The following is a 22673-nucleotide window of genomic DNA, read 5'->3' on the forward strand; positions in this document are numbered from 1 at the left end:
ATATACAGTATGGACTGATTGTCTTTTCATCATGGGAGGGCAAATTTCTGGTCCCCTAATTAGGACCACCAACAAGCTGGATGCCATGTATTACACAATCAATATGAACATGAGTATATTGTAGCTCATAGCAACTGAGAAGTGAGCCGCTGCCATAACAAAAACTGTTCTCTGTCACATGATTATAAATGTTACTCAGCATGACAAACGTCTCAGGGTAAGTAAAGACAGCAAAGGTGACATACTGTTAGTCTGGACGGATTTATTTGTGTATCTGGCTACATGGCACATTCTCTGTACCTGAAGAAATCTTGGGTGAAATGAAAATTCCATGGTTGTAATTGTTCCATTATTGAGGTATCGTGATGATAAAATGAATCTTGGCTAATGTTTGGTCTTTTCTTAATTGATTATTTAATCCTGGATATTGAGGGGGGAAAGGAGGACACAAAATCCTGACACAGGATTAGTGGGTTCTGATATTAACTGAAATTGCATTGTGTAAAATGGTTTGCAGTGGAAGTCATTATTGTTGCTGTTTGCTGTTTGCAAAATACACACACGATTTCTGCTACGGAGATAATATTGACTAAGTACAGGAAGTTTGGAAATCCAATAACATTCATTACCTTTTGTGTCTGCCGCCATCATGCGTGTTAAATAGAGCGGGAACTGCCTAGAACGCCTTCTGTTTTGCTTCTAACACACACCATATAGCTAGGCTCTAATTACAGGGCCAAATTAGTCCATGTGAATAAAACATTACTAAGTTAATGATATCTAAAAACCATGTGGTGTCCAATCATCACAATTGTTATCACTGACAAATTTGGATGCAAGGGTTTTATGTGCCATTATTTTTCATGAATTTGAACATTGTACAGTTACCTTTTTACATGTTTTTTATGATGTAGCGATGACTGAACACTGCAAAAATAAGCAACCCCAACTTTAAATTTGGACTCTCTTGTCAGGTTTTTTGGCAGCAGAACGTGTCATTTACACAAAGTAAAAGTATTTGTGATCACTACATCTACAGGAAGTGAAAACTGAAGGACCACCCTTTTGGTCCCGCCTTTGCAGCAATAACAATTTACACTCTTTAGGTAAGACTTTCTACAAAATTTTGTAGAGTATCGTTGGGAATTTTTTTTACCAACATTAACATTTGTGAGGTCAGAGGTCTCTAATGTTGCACCTGCAATAGGGCAAAGGTATCTCATGGGTTAGAGGTGAAGGTTGTTTGCAGATTCTTCCATTCCAGACCAATCCAAGCATGCCTTATGGACCTTGCTTTGTGCAGTGTTGCTCAATCGTGGTGGACCAAAAAAGGACTTTCCCTAAACTGTTGCGAAGGAAGCATACAATTGTTTAAATGTCTCAGTGAGAATTAAGATTTAGGGGGAAATAAGAGGTTTAGTCATCAGTGTATTTCTGAATGATTGCCATTGATTAAGAAGTGCATCACGATATGTTTTGTTTCTGCTTGTGTAAATAGATACCCTATATTTTCTATACATTTTTATATTATTTTAAAACATAAGCCCAAGTGACCTAGGAGAAGTCCATCACATCCTAAACTTCTGAGCCATTTTTAAGAATTGTACTAAAGTTAATGTTGATCTGTCCATCAGCTGCTGAGACCTGAAGAGCTATCTAGCTATCTAGTTTATATATGGCCTATTTTATTCAGGGTCCTACACATATTCAGCAGAGCAAACAGTTCATAGTGGAAATGAATGAGCATATCAGGTGAAACAAATCATTGTGAGAATTGTATCTAAAATGTGTTTGCCCAAACAAGCACAGTTTGAAGAGCATGCCCACTGACACATGTAACTATGTTTTTTTAGGATGGGCATTCATCCAGGCGGCTCTTCATGCTTGTGCCCCCAAGATATCACGCCAATTATTTCTCTCTGTGGGAGCAACCTATTTGTGGAAGTCCTTCTTAAAATTTGAGTGAGGCGTCACAATCCTGCTGCATCCTTCCTGCTTCCTGACTGGACAGTTGACACGGAAGACATCACCTTCCACTCCCACTGCGGGGCCTTCTAAGCGTGGTTGTGTGGAGGGTCGTGACGTCGCGTTCGCTCCTTTGGAGGGAATTTGTTCCCGCTGTGCATCTTCTCATCTCCATTTTATGGGAGTTAACAGCTCTGTACAACTTGCCCACAGCTCTGTGAAACATGAACTCCATCCTGTCACATACAGTACACAAATAGGAAGAAATTTGTGTACTGTATTTTGCAAGTTCATTCTCCATAGTGCATTTATTATTTGACTCTACTTTTTTTTTGAAGCCACATTCACTAATGACATCCTTCTCCGGCTTTTGAGTGTGTTGTCATTGTAATCCAGATCATTTGTTAAGAGGTGGAGAAAATATCAAGCCAAAGACATCACACTGGAATTAGTCTGGCTTTTATTAGTGTGTCTAATTGGTGATTTTTGCAATGTAAAATGACATTGGCATTACATGCGCATTTAATTATGCGCTCTACACAAAATGTGAACATTACACTCAACACACTATTTGTAATACACAGACAGTGGGTTGCCAGGGGCTGCTGACAAGAGGATGTTAGGTGGGCGAGTGGCATTTTATTGTACAATTCATGTGCACTAATCAATGACCACTCAGTAGTGGAGTAAGGAGGGACAGGAGAGCCGGTAAGAGTTCCAGGAAGCATTTTGGATAAAAGCAACCAAAAAGAAGCAGGAACGCAGGAAACCCAAAGAGGTTATATGTATGTATGTGTACCACATGGGGAGTTGAGGTGTAACAGCACAAACTGTGTACTTAAAGTACCGTTAAGTAGATAAGCAAGCAATCACTCACTATGGAGACTCCCATAAAGGAGGCCATGTGACCAATCACCCATTGCTTTCAAGATTAAACATCTTTGCTCTTTTTTTTTATGGCACCCAAGAAACCAACCTTGTTTGGTATGTCAGTAAAGTACATTTCTTCAGTTGGAGCCAGTCCAACTTTGGCTGCATTTTAAAACCACTGGCAACCTGCGTCTCAATAAATTAGAAACTCATATTCTATAGATTCACACAGAGTACACACAGAGTAAAATATTTCAAGATTGTATTTCTTAATAATTGTTGATTATTTTAGTTTATAGCCCCTAAAAATCCCAAGTTCAGTATCAAAAAGTTCAATATTGTGTTATTATTATGATTGTGATATTATTATTACATTTGTAGATACAGTCTGATAGCTCAGTGCATTTTCAGTCTAATAGTTTTCTCAAAGCAAGGCCTTTTTGACACACTCGCATGACACAATCAGTTATTCAACACGTATATACGACTGATGGAAAACTACTGTGAGACACACAACAGATGCATTGTTCTCACTCACACAAGCTTAACTCTCACTTCAACACAAACCTAACTTTCACTGTCTAGAGGTTAGGGTTAGGTGCTCTTCATCCATCTTCGGCTGTAACCATATACTGTATATTGCTCTTATTTTTAAATGCAGCTGGAAAACCTTTTAAATCGTGCAACCTTTGACTATTTCTCCAATAGCAAGTCTTGAAATCAGATAACTTTTGTATGATATTCAAATTTATTGAGATGCACCTGTAATCTCAAAATGTGTACTAGACACAGGTCACTAGGACACAGGACAGGAAAAATATAAATACATCTGAGCTTGATTTCATTCAACAAGGATTCATTGAAAGGTTTGCCTTTTATGTCACGTAAAAACAATGGCTTGTAAAATACATCACTTTCAATACAGACTTGGATTTAAGTCTAACTATTGGGAAGAATAGAGGGTATTTTTTGACAGACCATCACATACTATTCTGGTTAATGAGTGACTGTGTTGTGGGTGCTTTGATGTGCACCATATTAATGGACATGTGCTGAGTGAGATCAGGCAGAATATGTCAAGCAGACCATGAAAACATGGTTCTAGGGCTATACTGTACCATTTTGGAGTTTTTTGTCGTTTTTTTTTTTTTTTACAGTTTATAAATAACACCACTACACAATGTTGATGTATTTCTACAGTATTACTATGACAATTGGCAATTATCCTGTCAAACAAAAGGTAAAAGCTCAAAACAATGACCTTGCACACAAAACAATACATCGTGAAGTCTGAGGTCATCAATAATGAAATTAATATTAGAGAAGAATGTGTTATTTGCAATGTCAAAGGTCGAATATCTATTGTCGTTTTTGGACAGGCTGCTACTGTCAACAGAAATTCATTTCACGTATGTCATAAGCCTGGAGGGACATGTGGTTCATATTTAAAATATTATACTGCACACAATTGTTCAAGTAATTGCAAAGTAGGCCAATTGTACAGCAGGATGGCTCGATCATGCACACTTAAGTACTGTATAGAGATTGTTCAATCAAAGAATTATGATTAGCTCGTATATTTTATTTCTCAATTTGGACAGACAATGTTTTTGTTGCAAGGCACACATCAATTGTGTCCATGAAAAAGTTCAATATTGTCTGTTACTCGTATCAGAAAGTGCAATCCATATATAGTGGAGTCCTTGAATTACCTACCACGCGCCTCACCGAAGAATACAAGTGTTCTAAAGTGAGACTATAGATGACATTGAAGGACTCCAGAGATCAGACCATCAGCAATGCTGCACCACCTCGAGGAGGGACGGAAATGGACACCATCCGACACAGTACTGCACGCTACGTCAGCCCTGAAGCACAACAACATCGTGGGACATGTCCAGCTGGGAAGAGGAGGCTTTGGCATTGCAGTGAATAAACCAACTTGAGCTTCAGCCTCACAAAGGAGAAAAATGGCGGTAGAGGAGGTGTGCTGTCAGGAGGAGGCTGAAAGAAGAGAAAAGGCTGTCTCTCTTGCCAAGCAGGGACAATTGACGAGGTGGGGAGGTGTGGAGAGGCGAAAGCTCACCTGGAGGCAGCTCTGGGAAATAGAAGCGAGCATAATCAGTTTCATCATAAGAGCTACATATGATGTGCTCCCATCCTCAAAAAACCTTCACCAGTGGTATGGCAAGGACCCAACCTGTGCCCTCTGCCCAAACCCAGTGACTCTCAAACACATCTTAACCAGTTGTAGGACCAGCCTCACACAGGGCTTCTACACCTGGAGGGCACAATCAGGTCCTCGAGAGTCTGGCAGCGGCCCTTGAGAGCAAGAGGAACACCATCAACTCCTTGATCCTGAGAGCTACCGATTCCATCTCTGTGCCAACATTCGTTCGAGAGGGACAGAAACAGCCTAACCACCCCCCTACCAAACCAGAAGCTGGACTGCTAGCCACGGCCCAGGATTGGAAGATACCAGTTCATATTGGAAAGCAACTAATCTTTCACCCAAGAGATTGCAACCACCACCCTCAGGCCAGACTTGGTGCTATGGTCCCCTTCACTGAAGGCGGTCAACATCATAGAGTTCACCCATGGGAGGATTCCACCGAAGATGTCTACGAACAAAACAAACCGGGATATTATCTGCATTTATACAAAAAGACAGTATTTACATTAAAGAAAAACAGGATTTACATTCAAGTGATTTTTTTTTGGGTCAACACTGACGTGTTCAAGTGGCGATCAGAGTGACGGCCTGGGGGAAGAAACTGTCTGTGTGCCTGGAAGTTTTGGTGTACAGTGCTATGAGCATTAGTGTAGAGGGAGAAGAGCAGTGGAGAGAGAACGCACCCTTGGGGGGCACCAGTGTTGGTGGTCCGGGTGCTGGATGTAATGCCCCCCAGCCTCACCTGCTGGCTCCTGACAGTCAGGAAGCTGGTGATCCACTGACAGGTGGAGGCTGGCACAGTGAGCTGGGAGAGCTTCTCGTGGAGGATCTCAGGGATGATGGTGTTGAATGCCGAGCTGAAGTCCACAAACAGGATCTTTGTAGTCCCTGGGGAGTCGAGGTGATACAGGATGTAGTGCAGACGACTGCATCATCGACCCACCTGTTTGCCCTGCAGGCAAACTGCAGGGGCCTCAGCAGGCAACCTGTGATGTCCTTCAGGTGGCTCAACACTAGTCGCTCAAAGGATTTCATGACCACAGATGTCAGGGCCACAGGTCTAGTAGTCATTTAATTCTGAGATGGAGGCTTTCTTGGGGACAGGGATGATGGTGGAGCGTTTGAAGAAGGAGGGCACTTAACACAGCTCCAGTGAACGGTTGAAGATCCTGATTCTCTGTCTCATTCTGACATCTAGTGGATATAATCACACTGCAACAAGGGCAACATTAAAGAAAATAGTCTATTCAAACATTTAAAGCTGGGGATTGAATACTTTTTAGACAAGTTTTCATGTTTAAAAAATACGTTTATAATTTTGTTTTTCAATGGTGATGAATGAATTGTTAAAGCACAATATTTTGTACAGATATTTTACTTTTATAGTCAAAGCTTTTACTTTTACTGTCGTACAGCATGTGAAAATAGACTGCATGTACAGTACTGTACGTTTGCTAATGCAAAGGGGCGTCGTTTAGTGTTGAAGGGGGCGGGGCAGTAGAGAGGTCAAAGTTGAATACAGTCTCGCTTTTGTGCTAAGCATAAGAGTGGAGTACGATCGAACCGCGGCGTCTCTTCCCTCTTCCCCGGATCCTTCAAAAACTCCCTCCCGAACCTCTTCCCCTTCTTCCCTTGCCACCCTACCCACCCCCCAGCACACACGACAGCAGAAAGTTCGGGTAAGAACGCACAAAATATGCTTTTTGTTGCTGCTATCGTGTAGCTTTGCGTGTAGATTGAAGGGCAGTGATAACTCCCGGTGTTCCTCAGTGCGCTCGAAGGCCGCGGGATGTGGCTATGTCCTGGACGACGAGACGTTTAAGCTAGCAAGCCGGATGGAAAATTACCGGTTATGCTAAACAGTCCAGGCTTGTCCCTGCTTCATGTTGTGTTGTGTTGCGTTGCTGTGTTGCTCATAACCTAGTCTTCACGTTAATAATAAGCAAGGCGTCAATGCAGTTGCGGTTTGAATGTTGTAGTGTCAAACTTGTCGAGCTGTTTGCATGATCGCTCGTGATGCACCTTAGAGTAGGTCTTCTCGATTTTAGCGTCCGAGTCTGAGCCCCGTAAGAAGCACTTCGTATCAAGGTGCTTCAATCCGAAGTGTGTGTATTCATACTGTATCAAAACTCTGTATTTATAGCTTGTTTCGCTTCTGCTGCTCGGTACCATGAAATAGTCGGTGCCATGGGGGGGGGAAGACAGTGGGTCATTGTATTGCTGTGAATGAGTGGAGCCGCGCCAATGTAATGTGAATTGCAGCAGTTAAATGGCTCTTTCTTTCGCAGTTTCACGCTGATGGTGAAGCGCTTCATCGCAGCTTTCAAAAAAGATAGTCGCTACTTTAACTCTGCTCAACCTCTGCACTGAGGGCAGCTTCTTGAAGAAACGATCGACTTCTTGGCTTCTAGTCATCTTTGATGATCTCATAAGTTTTCATGCTGTTGCAGACATTTATCCAGTGACCAAAGATTCACTCCTGTCTGCCACATCCAGCAGCAGCAGCAGCAGCAGCAGCAGCAATGGACTCAAGTATGGTTGAAGGAGGACTTAATGTCACCTTAACCATCAGATTACTCATGCATGGAAAGGTGAGTGTGATTGTATGCAAGGTTTCATAGGGTAATTAATGGACTCTTTGGCCTTAGTGCAGAGAGTTACTTTAAATTGAACACATTGTGTTGTCGTCTGTAGGAGGTTGGAAGCATAATTGGCAAGGTATGTTGTTTTTCCTATGAGATGGATGCATCTATGTCTTGCCTCCTGGTATGTAAAATCTGTTTATTTATCTACACTACAGAAAGGAGAGTCTGTCAAGAAAATGAGAGAGGAGGTGAGATGCAAAACTTAAGACACAAGGAAACTGACCATCTGCGTGGCTCTGAGTCATGCATCATATGATTCTGCTGCATCAGTTTCCATATTGTTTGTGCATGCAGAGTGGTGCTCGCATCAACATCTCAGAGGGGAACTGTCCAGAGAGGATTATAACCCTTGCAGGACCCACCACCTCAATTTTCAAGGCTTTCTCCATGATCATTGAGAAACTGGAAGAGGTTGAATTTGCATACTACATTTGATAAATGAGGCATAATTCCGCAGGAGGATTTTAAGATAAACAATTGCCTGTCATCTCTCTCTCGCTCTCTTAGGACATCAGTACCTCAATGACTAATAGTACAGCCACCAGCAAACCGCCTGTCACCATGCGCCTCGTCGTGCCTGCCAGCCAGTGCGGCTCGCTCATCGGCAAAGGGGGATGCAAGATCAAGGAAATTAGAGAGGTTTGTCTTCATAAGCTATTGGGAGAGACAATCTTGTTGCTAATCACAGCAATGTCTGCCAATGCTTTGCATGTGAGGCAAATAAACTCTTGAGAGTATTCAAATGAATTGCTTTGCAAGTGATGCTGATGAATCGTGACACATGCTATTTTTATGTCCCTTTTCTACTCCCTGCATGGTACAGACTCAGCCTGTCATGGATGTACTTGCTATGGATGCTTTTCCATCTGCACAACCAGATACTATTTCTAGTGTGATGATTTAATACCATATTTAATGCTATAAACCACTGCGGCTTGCTCATTGATCGAGCAGATTTGTCATTGCTGCATCTGTATGACAGGTAGTGACAAAAACAAACACACGGTAATGTTAGCGTAGCCTGTGGCTGAGTCTTGGCTCTGGACTTGTCTCTACAGTATTATTTACTTTGCGTGGTCTCCACTTTGCTGCAGCGTTCCATTTTTTGTTACTCACCTTACAGTGGCTAATGGCCAAATGATGTAAAGTAGGCGACAACTTGTCGTGTTCAATGTGGCAACATTTTTTACATTCTACAGACTGCCGTTTGTAATTCTTAATAAACTCTCCCTTGTGTTAGTTAGTCTTGACATGTTTCTGTGTGTCCACAGTCGGCAGGAGCTCAGGTACAAGTAGCAGGGGACATGTTGCCCAACTCAACAGAGCGTGCTATCACTGTTGCAGGGACCCCACAGTCCATTATTGAGTGTGTCAAGCAGATCTGTGTTGTCATGCTTGAGGTAAAGACTCAAATGCAATGCTACTTTTAGAGAGTCTGGTAAGTTCACTGTTCAACAATGTTGTTTGTGTTTCCTCAGTCTCCTCCAAAGGGAGTGACCATCCCATATCGACCCAAACCCTCAGGCTCGCCTGTCATCTTTGCAGGTGGTCAGGTAAGCATCAAGGCATATGTTTGTTTGGTCCTCTACAGTTACACAGTTGGTGTTGAGTAAGGTTGGGCATGGTTTGAATTTGAACGATTCTGGCTCTGGTTCCTCGTTTCGATTCTGATTCCTTATGATTCTCTCTTCCGATGCTTCATAATAACTGTCATAAAGGTTTGCATGGTTTAAATGAGGGCGCTAACCAGAATTCGTATTGGATGAAATGTCTGAAATTCCCCATGAATTGTTTCATGATGTGAACTTTTTGTCACCTTTAGTGTGAATTTCTCACAGTGCTATTTTCAACCAGTATACGCAGAAATATCAAACCATTCAACTTGAATATAAATGTTTCTTTTTATAGGAGTACACTGTCACAAAAGATGTTTACTTGTGAAAAAACATTTCCACATATGCTGTTTATGTGTTAGTGAGTGTGTGTGATGCTGCAGCTATTGATATAGTTAAAATCTGTTTTATTTTTTCCCAAATTGTTTTTTTTTTTCCATAATTTTTTTTTTTTACTTTTTACATTTGTCTTATTAGCATAGAGTGAATAAAATGCCCATTAATTAAATGCAAAAATCCTTACATTTTTTGATGCAATACATCATTGGCCAATTTTGCCCAGTAATTGAGAAATGGATGTAGCCTGTCTACCTTTTCTAATGGGATGTCGACGTCGACACCCTTATTTTGTTATAAGTAAACAGAATGTAGCCAACAGAGCTCTTATTTTGAAGGCCGGAAGTGTGTTGTGTGGATTGAGAAGGTATCTTGACTGTCGCCAAACGAGATTATCTGTGCACATGAATAAATTTACCTCCTAGAGCCGTAGCTCGCGTCCTTTATTTACACCGAACTTCCAGGCACCCCGAAACCCTCGGTTACATTGGCATGAGACAGTTTATGTCAATTTGTTTGACTTACCTGATTCTGACTGTTTTGAGGAGGTATTCTTGTTATTTCCACACCATGAATCAGGAGTTCTTTAATCATGTTGACCCTTTTTTGCATGAGGATGGTCTTTTTGTATGATAGTAAGCCAAACTTTTTAGCGGCTTCTTCTTCGTTGGTGTTCGTGGCTATTTGTGAAGTGATCATCAAAACTAGGAATCGAAAATGTAAATGATCCCGGGAGAATCACAGTGTTAGTCTCGGTTCCCCTCGATGCTCGAAACTCGATGCCCACCCCTCGTGTTGAGTTTGTATTTCTGTCCACCTGGCATTAAAAACTCAACAATTTGCCATTCCTTTGTAGCATGCCTGACTTTGTTCTGTGAGCGCCCCAAGGACAGAGGACTGATGGATAGGATGATGGAAGTACGCTGTGTGTGACACTGTCACAACCTCCTAAGTGCTATTCTCTCCTTGCAGGCATACGCTGTCCAAGGGCAGCACGCCATTCCTCAGCCTGATGTAAGTGAAGGGCCCTCTGTAAGTGATCTAATATATTTGCAAGTTTGGTCCCGGGATGCCATGCCACCCTCTTGCTTCATCATAGCTTCCAGTTACTTCTGTCTCACTTGCACACCCATTTATTCAATTAAAAGTGTTACATGAACATGCGTCAAAACTTCAGGATAAAATATCCATTTCATATCTTTCTCTCATTGTCACAACTCTCTAGGGACAACATCTTGGTTTTGAAGGCTCTCAGAATGTTCCCACTCATGATTTTTTTTTTTTTTTATGTTTGCTGTGTCCCCCCCACCTTGTCTCCACAGCTCACCAAACTTCACCAGCTGGCCATGCAGCAGAGCCCCTTCCCCATTGCACACAGCAACCAGGGCTTCCAGGGTAGGTGGGCAGCCTCCAAAAGGGTCACTGCTTTATATTGACATTCATTTACTATGTATGTGATGGGCTTTTTGTTTGCATTTCTGCAGCTGGGATGGATGCCTCTGCACAAACTGGCTCTCATGAGCTCACCATTCCAAACGATGTAAGACCGTCTGTTTTAACATCATTTTTTTTTAGACACTGTCTTTCCAGAGTTTCGCTCTGTTCTCACCTTTCTTGTGTTCTTTCAGCTCATCGGCTGTATCATTGGCCGTCAGGGGGCAAAAATCAACGAGATCCGCCAGATGTCGGGCGCTCAGATCAAGATTGCGAATCCTGTGGAGGGTTCCACTGACAGACAAGTCACCATCACTGGCTCCCATGCCAGCATCAGCCTTGCTGAGTACCTTATCAATGCTCGGTAATGCTGCCCCACACCCTTTACTGCAAAGTATAAGACTGATAAATGTCAAATGAGAAGATTCTCTGGCTGGTTGGTTGTATGATACAAATGGAAAATGGAATACTATTAAGTTTAGCAGTGCAGAGTCATTATTGTAAAAGAAAAACTTCAGTTGCACAAAATCATCTCTTATTTTCAAACTTGTTAATGCAGTTGCAGCTTTTATTGGTATTGACATTGCATGTCTGGTGTTTGTCTAAATCCATAAACATGATGTGCCACTATACAATTTGTTTTGTAATGATTTAAAACAATTGCCAAGATTGATTGAAGCATCCTGTTTGCTGTGCTCAGGCTCTCTTCTGAAGCCACTGGACTTGCAGCCAACTGACATGGAGGATCTTCATCAGCATCTAAAGTTGCCCTTCCCCCAACTTTTTACCAAGAGGTCCCTTATTGAACTTCATGCAAAAATACTATGAACTCACGTTTCCTCTGCTTTGGGTTGTACGCCTTGGTTGTAACTACAGCATCATTATGATAATGGTATTTTATTTATTTATTAAGTTTAAAATTCCCATTACATATGGTTTTTAAAGACTCCTCTTGTTCTTCTGTATATCTGTATGATCTTGATAAAGGTAAAAATGTTTTAGAAAAATCTGAAAAAGCATAAATAATGTTTTTCTTATGTCAGATTTTTCTTAGAAAATGTAAAAATGAAGAAAAAAACTAACTCAAAATTATAGATGGACTGTTCCCTTCCTTTTTTAAATATCTATTTATTTTTATTTAAGACAGCTCCTTGTAAGAAGAGAATCTAGTGGTTATATTAGGAGCTGTGCCTCCTGAGCGATGCATTGTGGATTTGACGGGTTTTAAAAGGGTCTAAGTGGCCTCAGTTGAAGTTGAATGCAGAAAAGTTCTACGCTATACAGCAATTTTCCATTGTATGAATTTGCAACTGCATTTTGTCTCACCGAATCTTCTGAGTAATTGTGTCATTCCTGTTTTTCCATCGGTTTCCTTTTTTTGATCAGACGTTTTGCCTATTGTTTTGTATTGCATTCTGATGTGGGCAGGTGGGCTGTGCTGCCGACAGTGGGTCTGAGTAAGAGGAAAATATTTTCTTTTCACTGAAATGACTAAAGACCATAATAATGGCGGTTATAACATTGAAATGTTTTAAATAGAGAAAATATTTTTTTTAACTGCTGGGGGAATGCTGCAAGACTACAAGACGTATTGGTCTTTAAAAGTATATTATGCTGAGGTATTAAATTATGATAAACTAGAAGGACAAGAATTCTAGAATTAACACTAGTTTCTTGCGATCCGTTTTTGCCTGGGTAAGATTTAATTTTTTATTCTTTGCAGGAAGATGAAACTCACTTTTTGTGCACGTTTTTAAACTATAGTAGATCTGGGTGCAATGAAATTGTTGAAGACATAAAAAACAGAAATAAAAAAATGTGAAATGTTTAAACACACCTTTTGTTTTCCTTCTGCTGTTATTCCTAACACTTTACTAGCTTTCAAGCTTAAATTCTCACCTTGTCTAAGGCGTCACAGTATTCCCTTTTTTTAAACAAAGAAAAGAGACTTTTTTTTTTTAACCAATACATTATTTATTGTAGCTCATAATTTTCTTTTGATATAATTCCTATGTTACAGGTACAATGTGCAATGCTGTATAAAAACAAAACATTTCTATTCAAAGGATACTTAACTTTTCTACTAGTAACCACAGAGAAGTGCTCTATATTGTTTACCAGGCTACTCCTGCATAAATCTTAAAGGGTCGAGGGGGACGTGGAGATTTTTATGAAGGCGACAGACGTACTGAATTAAGTGAGTCCTTTAAGTTCATTACGAAAGCACATTCACGTTTATTAGCACCTGCACCAGTGTTGCTGCTGAGAGAGAGTTTAAGCGTAAGACGTCCTGGTTCAGTGCGGTGCATGTTAGAGGAGGTTGTTGCTGTGAGTGCAGGCACTACTTAACACTCATCAAGAACAACACTTTTAGAAGTTTCTACTTTACAATGGTAACAGTTGCCTTTTGAGTGAACTGAAAGGTCTCCCTTCCATCACATATCTGATGACCTCTGTAAAAACCTCACGTAAGTCTCGTGCTGGAAACTCAGCAGGAGTGGTTTAACAAAAACAAAACAAAAAAAACCTACTGAGAAACCCAAATTGCGCACCATGAGTGTTATCTTTGTGAAATTCCCATTCCATTTTTTTACACGCTTTTTTCGTGCTCACATTTATTAACATAAATAACTGAAGAAATATTTTCAGGATTAAAAAAGTGTGAACTTTCACAAAATATAAAACCGACACATTCAAATCTTAAATTATAAACATATAGTCATGCATTTGTTCACAGGGCTGCATACCATGTATTCTTAGATTTTATCTTACAAATAAAATAATGTATTTCCCATGTGGTATGTCATGGTTATTTACATTATTATTCATTAGCATTTACTGTATGGGGATGCTCCCAGAGTGATCGTTAGTGTGATTAAAGGACTGGGTGTGTGGTGGTCTGGGCTGGCGCCGTGGCTAAGGATACCTTTGTACCTACTTTGCCTACAAACAGTACTGAATGTAAAATGACATTTATCTGATTATCTCACAAGCTGCCAAAGGAAAAACAATGACTGTCAGGTTGTGACAAATGCCATGTGATGGGAGTTAAGCCAGCCAGTGCACTTGGGAGCCCTCATAACTTGATCTGAGATGTGTAGTACTGCAGGTGTGATCCCTCATGGCATGCTGCACTGGCCAACTGGTGCACTAATGTGATGGTGGTTAGAGGTATTTGAGTCTAGTTATCTATGGAGGTCCTGTGAGAGGCGGCTGTGGTGACCCCTGATAAGCTTGAAGGGGCGGTGCCCAGGCTCCAGCGCTGGGGGGTCGGCTCGGTTCTCCACTGCCCGACTGGTCCAGCTCAGCGCTGTCGCAGTCCGAATCATCACACAGGACACGACCCTGAGGACAGACTGAAAGATGTCAGTCACACATGTCAGGAAGAAGACAAGCAGATCTCTAGAGCTACTTCACCTCATTTGGATTCTGCTCGGCTTCCAGCTGAGCTTTGGCCTGACCCGACGTTCCCTCTCTCTCTGACAGTCCATCGGAAGTCTGTGCAGGATCCGTGTTGTCTGCCGGGATCTCGGAGCCCTGAGAGAGGAGGTCGTCACTGCGGTAGTCCAACCTGTCATCCGTGTTGGTGCTGACCACATCAGGAGTGCCGCTATGGGAGTGGTCTGTAGTGTGGCCCTCCTCGCCGTCCGAAACTGACAAGTTCTCTGAGCTGAAGGTCGACACCGACTGACACTTGGTGATGCTTGTCGGACGTCTGAGGAACAAACAAAACACAGAATTAAACAGAGTGACATAAAGACTACGTTATAATGCATAAGCAACTTGTCACAGATAATGGCTCACATTCATTTCACACTGACGAAGGACAGTAAGTTACTCACCGTCTCCGTGGTAACTCAACCTCACTGTCAACTTCACCCTCCTCCTCTTCTGATGACACCCCACGCCTCTGCAGTGACCATCAAAAAAAGTGAAAATGCTGAAAGCATTTCCAGGACAATTCCAGAAACATATCCCCCACGCTTACCTGTTTACGTGTAATAGCTGCCCTGTACAGAATGGCTGAAGGTGTGAGGTGCTGACTTCCAATTCCCCCTGAAGCCCCTCGGGGCAACCTCACAGCGCCGGCTCCATCCTCTTTATCCTCCCCGCCATCATGGGGCAGGCGTGGTGATCCCAAAGAGCCGCGCCCTGATGCCGCCCCCCTCCCACAAGGTGAGTCCGGGCTGCTTGAGAACGGGAATGATGCCGCATCCTCGCTAGGAGTGTCGCTGCGTGGAGGAGTTTCTGTGAGATCATCCAAACCGGCGACTCCTGCCTCTGATGCCCCTAATCCTGCAGAGGCGCTGAGGCTCCCTCCTCTCTCTAGCCCACCCAGAGGTGGATCCTCTTTTCTCTGACTGCCCGCCTCTAGTGCGGTGCAGATGAGGTCGGGGCTGGAAGAGGATAGCTGCCTTTGCTGCTGCTCGTGGCTGAAGCCCCTAAGGGCCGCAGACGGCTCCAGCAGCTGCTTGGAGGAGTTAGTGGCCGAGTTGTTCACCTGGGCCACAGTCTCTCTATTGGGAGACGACTGATTAGCTTTAAGTACTGCCAGATCTCCACTACTGCCTTTTCCAGGCTTGCGGTGACGGGTCTTTACCCTTCGAGACCGGCTGGGAGAAGTGGAGTTTCTAGTGGGGCAGGTTGGGATAGTGACTTGCATTACAGAGGAATCCATTTTGGGAATGATTACCTCAGACTTAAGGATGTCTGGCCTGAAAGAACGAGAGAGAGAGACAATAAATAAATCCTATAATCTTAACAACTGACATGAGTCTCACACCTCTTTCCTGAAGGAAGCTTCTGTGGGACATTTCTCTTCTTGATGAGCTTGTCCATGCTGTTAGAAGAGCTGCTCTGTCTGGAGCTGTGGTGCTTAAAAAACCCCGGATACTTCTTATCCAAGGACTGCTCCCTCCTGGAGATAAACACGCAACGAGTGACTCATTGTAAAGATTGTCATCATGAGCCAAAGACAGAATGTGTTCAGGAATTTTAGTCGAACCTCTGCAGCTCTTTTTCTTTGAGCTCCAGCTGCAGCATGACAGCGCTGAGCTCCATGTAGAGGTTGTTCGCCCGCTCTAGTTTCCTCTCATAGTGCTCACGGATGTCTAAAGCATGTCTGAGGAGAAAAGAGGCAGCTGATGTCATCGTGCATACGCATGAGCGATTCCAAATCCTCAGCAATTGGCATGCACTCGAGACACTCCATCCACCAACGGGGACAGACAAAGAGGCGACATCAAGAAATGGTAAGAGTGAAAAGTGGCCTCTTCGTGTAAGCAAACAATAAAAGCACAACCAAGCGAAGAAAATGCTGCGCGTGCGTTCAGAAACACAAACCTGAGCTCCTCTCTGCGTCGGTTGATCAGCTCCTCATCAAGTCGGTGCAGACAAGTGCCCTCAGATTTAATCTTCTCAAAGTGCTGTTTCACCTCGTCTCGCCATTCAGCCTGATGAGAGCACATTTTCTGTTAAGCATCTGCATCTTGTTAGAGCTGACTTTTGGCGTTTCTCTTTTCTTTGGCAGACAGTATCAGATGACGAAGTTAGACTGTGTGAGTGTTTGGCTGTGTACGTCCAGTCTTTATACTGCAAGTCCAATATGGACGATAGTCTTAAGACACGCAAGGGTTAGACTACAGTACATAGTTTAGCATCAACAAATACATTTATTTCAGCCCCAATGTACAAAGCAAGGTCCATAATGTCATGCTTGAATGGATCTAATGTGGAAAAACTTGAGAGCCCTGAACTCAACCCCATCAATCACCTTCGCAAAGAACTAGAAAAGAGATGATGACGTTTGGCCTTAGAAATGTTACACATAGTCTTCCCAAATCAACTCCATACTTCCCCAATGTATCCTAAAACACGTCTCCATATAAAGTATCTGAGATGTACAGTGGAACCTTGGTTTTCGGTTATCACACGACCAAACAGTGCGTCAAACTGCTCGGTCTGTTGTACATCCGGAGGAGGAGCATGGCTTGCACTGCCAGCAGTAAGTCGAGCCTGTTCCCTGTTCCTGAACGTCGGCCTCCGCCAAGGCTGCTCTTTGTCACCAATTCTGTTCCAAAATTTTACGGACAGAATTTCTAGGTGCAGCCAAGGCATTGAGGGCGATTGGGTGACTTAGGATCTTGTCTCTGCTATTCGCAGGTGATGTGGTCCTGATGACCTCCTCAAGCTGCGACCTTGGGTGTGAAACCTCTGGGATGAGACTCATCACATCCAAATGTGAGGTCATGGTTCTCAAGCGGAAAAGAGTGGATTGCACCCTTTCGGTTGGGAGTGAGGTCTTGCCCCAAGTTCAAGTATCTGGGGGTCTTGTTCACAAGTGAGAGAAGGCTGGAGCATGAGGTTGACAAGCACCTCGTGGCAGTGCCTGCACTAATGCAGTCGCTGTGCGGGACCTTCATAGTGAAGAAAGAGCTGGGCCAGAAGGCACAGTTCTCGATTTACCGGTCAATCTACATACCAACCGTCACGTATGGTCATGAGCTTTGGGTCGTGACCGAAAGAACAAGATTGTGGATACGAATGGCCCAAATGAGTTTAGGGTGGCTGGATTCACCCTAAGAGATAGGCTGAGGAGTTCGGTCATCTGGCAGGAGCTCAAAGTAGTACTCCATCACATCGAGGACCGGATAAGCGGATGGATTTTTGGGTGTCTGGAACAAATTCATCGAATTATTTCCTATGGAAACAATTTATTTAATTTTCCCACGTTTCGTTTTTTGTATGACCTTTTGCAACACATTAAGGACAAAAACCGAGGTTCCACAGTATTACATACAGTATGTTCTCATTTAATATGCTAAGAGAAGCAGCAATACCTGGGACTTGAAGTACGTCTCCTGAGGAGTGGAAAGAACGTCAGCTGAAGCTATGTCCAGATGGAGAAGGATTTGACGAAAAGAAGGCCTATTCCTGGGTTTACAGTTCCTGCAAAACCCAGATTATACACAACTGGGTGTATTTACACTGTACCAAAAATTAATCCCTCAATCATAGATAAACAACATTGCACTCTTTATCTGTTCATTTTCTTCCTCCAAGGCTGTGCTCACTCTTCACCCAGCCTCACTTCATAAATCTAATAATTTCTCACCAGCATTGTCTGAGTAGGATCTTGAAGCCATCAGGGCAGCTCTCGGGGATGGGCAGCTGGAGGCTGTTGTTTCCCACACCCCAGATGATGGCAGATGAGTCCACATCTTTATAAGGGATCTCCCCAGTTAGCATCTCCCACAGCACCACTCCAAATGACCTGAAAGTCATGTTAAAGCTTAAATATATTCAGATGGTCTCCCTGAGGTCATTTGAAAATGAGAAACGAGAGATCAAATGACACCTAGCATCACATTACAAACAGAAAATCACTACACAGAACTAGAAAGTAACAGTAATATAAGGTTGACAAACAATATATTTAAAAAAAAGGAAATACGAAGCGTTTTTTCTAGCAGAAAGCATCCTTTGGACCTACCAGATGTCCACCTTTTCTGACACTGGCTCATTCCGAATAACTTCGGGTGCCATCCAGGCTACAGTGCCTGCAAATGACATCTTGGTGCTTTTGTCACTGAGCTCCTTTGAGGTTCCAAAGTCCGAGATCTTCACAAGGTCATCGTGTGTGATCAGCATGCTGAAAAACAGCAACATTGTATCCATCAAATATCAATCACTCAATAACTGACACGTGTCAGAAGACAACTCAAAACATTGAAACATTCATGTTTTGAAAAGGCAACCTGTGAGTTTCCTCTTGTAATACTACTATCAAACTTAGGAGGGCAATGGTGAGACATATGGCTTGTGAGTGTCAAAGATTCTGAAGCAATTAAAGCTGCCATATGATTTATTTAATTCTCAAACGCTTGTGACCATACTTGCTATGTGAGGCTGTGTAAACCTAACACTCTTTTTAACATACTTCTTCACCACTTTTTCCTCATGGTGGCGGATGCTGCCTCCTATTGGTTTAGAGCGTGTCAAGCTGACCCTGGGTTTTACAAATAACACATTTAAAGCTAGTTGTGATGAACGGTCGACTTACTTGGGAGACTTGAGGTCTCGGTGTATGATCTTATGAAGGTGTAGGTAGTTCATGCCTCCTGCAATGCCCATGGACCAGTCAACCAGGAGGGAGGGTGTGATTTTACGGCCTGCCCTCAGCACCTCATACAGTTGGCCTTGGGCACAGTATTCCATTAAGATGCAGTAACAAGGAGCCTGGGTGCACACACCCCTGGAAGAGAGCATCACTATTTTAATGGTGGAGTTATGCTGATAAACAACTTGAATGTAGGACACAAGGGTTTCCCTACTTGAAAGTAATGATGTTGGGGTGCTTGAGTTTGCGAAGGTGTTTGATTTCAGTCTCCTTGATGTCTCGCACTTTCTTTACGGCCACGTCTTCTCCGTGGAACTTGCCGAGGAAGACGGCCCCCTGCGCCCCACTGCCAACCCACTGCAGGTCTGAGATCTCCTCAAACGGAACCTCCCAACACTCTGAACAAACACAGACAAGTAAGCAAAAACACAAGGCCTTACAAATGCCTTGTGTTGCACATATAAAGTGTTGCACATATTTTCCTTTTAATGCCAGCCAGTAGCACCCTCACAGGAAGCATTTAATTCATTTCTGCCCCACAGTGTGACGCTTCCAAATGTCAATCTTGCCAGTGGGGACAGGAAGGAGTCAGAGCATGCAACACCATAGGATGGCCGTATTGCAAAGTAACGCCTGCCATGTTCAAACAAATGAGGTAGCAATTAATTAATCAACGGAGCAACATATTTTTACCCAGCTTCATGAAGCTAAAAGGAAAAACAGCTGTTGTGCATGTCTTAAATAACCACGAGATCTTGGTGACTAAAGAGAAACGTGCCAAGCACAGCAAAAGAGGGAAGCAAATCTATTCTTCATGAGGTCCACTGAAGTGTGAAGCTCTCTGGAGCCCCGCTTTAGCAGAGACAGATGCACATGACGCTTCCCCCGAATAACTGCTAAAACTCCCTGTACCTGATGTGTGTAGTAAACACTGACATACTGCTGATGCACACAATACAAATAATGGCCTACTTCCGTAAAAGCACCAGAAGATATCTTTATTTTATATGATAAAGAACCTTTTTTTGGAAACGTCCTGATGATGTGGTGGCATTCCATCTGTTGTCAATTAAACGCCATCATTCAAAAATACAACTTTTGCCACAGATTAAAAGCCCACGTCCAGGTGAGAAGACCGGCAGTCACAAGGAAACAATAACAACAAGGGCAAAACATTGCAATGCAATGCAATGCAATCATCACAGGTGCTAATTTTCCACATAATATTTGTACTTTAATGATGATTTTTGAAGCTGATTTTATTACAGTGTAATGTGCCATACAATAACATGTGCCATGTTTAAGTTGTTAAGTTAAAGAGGCATACAGCCTCAGCTTTCACCATTAGAAAATACAATTTTATAGTTTATTTCCCATAATACATCTCTATAACTAGGATTGCAACAACTCACGAAAAAGGTGGCATAGACATCTGATTGACTCTTTGTTCTATGGACTTAGATAATAAGGATATCCAAAACACACGGCTTCTGGTCTCACATACCTTCATGGCTATGCTTGTGTTCAGTAGAGTACGCCTTTCCGATCATGGTCCAGACAGGTTTTAGGCATCCAAACAGTCCTTCCAAAAAACCTCCAGTCCCCGATTGTAGCCGAATGTTCTCCGAATGGCTCCGGACAGCACCAGCCTCTGGGCTGTGGCCTGCCTCGGCCCCTCCGCCACACTGGCAGGTGTCATGATCATGTAGTTTTAGCACACTGTTATCAAAGTGGCCTGAAGGTCCATCACTGGGAGTGGGACTGCTGCCACCTGGTGCCCCCGAGCCACCAGTGTCAATGGAAAGCACGTTTCGGAGGACACACTGTGTGGGGGTCAGGTCTGTTTCCGGGGTGCAGGCAGGGGTGTCGCCATCGAGTCTTCGATAGGGGGGTTCTGATACCGGGGTGCTGAAGCCTGACAGGGAGGGGGAAGGGGCACGGGGCTCATGAATACAGGTCCCACTCATCAGGGGTTTCCCCAACCCAGCAGGTTAGGGTGGATGGTGGATGAAAAGCTGGGAATACAACCTAAAGGAGAAGATTGAATAAGATGCATTATAATTGCCAGCATTATAGGAAAATATACTCCACATTGAAAATCTGCTTGTATTTTATTCCAGCAATGAAAAAACACAAAAGGGTATCATTTGTGCAATCAGTCAGTCCTACGTCTAATCACGCATTTCTAAAAAGCTTTGCCTGAGTCGTGCAGAGAAGCCTCATTCTGCTGCCTATGAATGGGGAGCCATGCAGCCTGCCCAGTGGAGCCATCAACAGAGTGGAAATGTTCTTTATGAATGAATCGAGCAAAGCAGGTAGTACTGCTCTGTCACCTGCTCTTCACTCAGACAGCAACAAACACCAGCCCCCAAATATGTCTCCCAGTATACATCAAGTATAGAGTTTTGTGTGCACTCCTAGAAAATTACGAATTGCATAATCGCCCCTGTGAGGCTGTGTACTTTGAGCGTGTGTTTGTGTGAGGCAGAGAAGGGGGAGCACATGTGGCCATTTCAAAGAGCCCACAGCCGCTCCATGTCTTGTACTGCACCACGGCATGAGATGAGTAGAACCACTGAGGAAAGGGAAGCGTGCAAATCAGGCAATAAAAACAACCAGTGGGCCTGTGCGAGGGTGCACGCATACACACATGCATGCATTCATGCAGGGAGATCAATCTTAAAATAACCGAGGATGTGATGCTGACACTCAGCAGCATGCATTGCAAGCCCAAAGCCTACTATGCTCCGTGCCAAGTCAAAGTGCCGCATCGTCGGTACATTCACTCAATGTTGGCACCGGCGCAAATGACACGGAATGTGCGCTTCATCGCTGCACATATATGATGTTTCAGCATCGACGATGATTCGTATGCCTTTCATCGCCAGTTCACTGGTGCAGTGTGAGCGGCACCAAGCATCACACGCAAACGCACCGTGATTCCAGTCCTGACTGTTTAAAATGAACATTTAAGCGAATCGTATGACATTCCCATACCTTTCTGCCTGCTTGTTGTCGCGTTGTCAAGTGAAAGGGTGGGCTCGGCTTTCTGTTTTCCTCACGATGAACAACAAACGGTGTGTTTTTCTGTCCGTCTCGCTTATTTCCTGTCCCGTTATCCAGGAGTTTTACGTCGCTGGGATGGATCCCAGCGGGCAAATGTGTATCAGTAACTGGGGACCCATGCAACGTGAGGCGCGCTGGGTTTCGGGGGGGACGGAGCTGTCTCATTCCCAGTGCTGAATTGACGTCACGGAGATGGCAGGATGATCCACGAGGGGGCGCTGGATTGCCTATCTCGTATGGCATCTGTCATGATGGACCATTTTGTGTACAGTCAATGGGTGGTGTTTTAGTGTTTATGTGTGTGAGTGTGTGTGTGTGTGTGTGTGGGGGGGGGGGGGTACAAGGCATGTATCTGCTGCCATCCAGACTGATGATGTGTCTTGGCACCTTTCATCCTGGCATGCATCCGAGAGGCCGGGTTGTGGCTGACACACAGGGAATTCAATAGTGCA

The 22673-nt window shown here is 43.4% G+C and overlaps 2 protein-coding genes across 4 annotated transcripts; one reads left to right on the forward strand and one right to left on the reverse strand.

The window, feature by feature from the left end:
- Positions 1-6526: 6526 nt before the first annotated feature.
- Positions 6527-12872, forward strand: pcbp2 (poly(rC) binding protein 2). Of its 2 annotated transcripts, none has more exons than XM_054788944.1 (13): positions 6527-6687; positions 7459-7599; positions 7703-7726; positions 7809-7841; positions 7948-8064; positions 8161-8292; positions 8925-9053; positions 9132-9206; positions 10575-10634; positions 10925-10997; positions 11087-11142; positions 11231-11400; positions 11737-12872. In XM_054788944.1, exons 2-13 carry the CDS (start codon positions 7531-7533, stop codon positions 11771-11773), a joined length of 975 nt encoding a protein of 324 aa, XP_054644919.1. In that variant the 5' UTR covers positions 6527-6687; positions 7459-7530; the 3' UTR covers positions 11774-12872. The 2 variants fall into 2 exon arrangements, with proteins under 2 accessions (XP_054644919.1, XP_054644930.1); XM_054788955.1 differs by having other exon boundaries at positions 10575-10616.
- Positions 11663-22399, reverse strand: map3k12 (mitogen-activated protein kinase kinase kinase 12). 2 transcript variants are annotated; one of them, XM_054788918.1, is made up of 14 exons: positions 22153-22399; positions 20660-21183; positions 19370-19601; positions 19099-19290; positions 18529-18687; positions 18151-18309; positions 17876-17984; positions 16380-16489; positions 16042-16158; positions 15820-15954; positions 15025-15751; positions 14879-14946; positions 14454-14751; positions 11663-14381 (listed from the first exon to the last, which is right to left on the reverse strand). In XM_054788918.1, exons 2-14 carry the CDS (start codon positions 21120-21122, stop codon positions 14226-14228), a joined length of 2925 nt encoding a protein of 974 aa, XP_054644893.1. In that variant the 5' UTR covers positions 21123-21183; positions 22153-22399; the 3' UTR covers positions 11663-14225. The 2 variants fall into 2 exon arrangements, with proteins under 2 accessions (XP_054644893.1, XP_054644904.1); XM_054788929.1 differs by having other exon boundaries at positions 11664-14381; positions 19370-19553.
- Positions 22400-22673: the final 274 nt, after the last annotated feature.

Source organism: Dunckerocampus dactyliophorus, chromosome 1 (assembly GCF_027744805.1).
Source record: "Dunckerocampus dactyliophorus isolate RoL2022-P2 chromosome 1, RoL_Ddac_1.1, whole genome shotgun sequence".
Classification (NCBI taxonomy): domain Eukaryota; kingdom Metazoa; phylum Chordata; class Actinopteri; order Syngnathiformes; family Syngnathidae; genus Dunckerocampus; species Dunckerocampus dactyliophorus.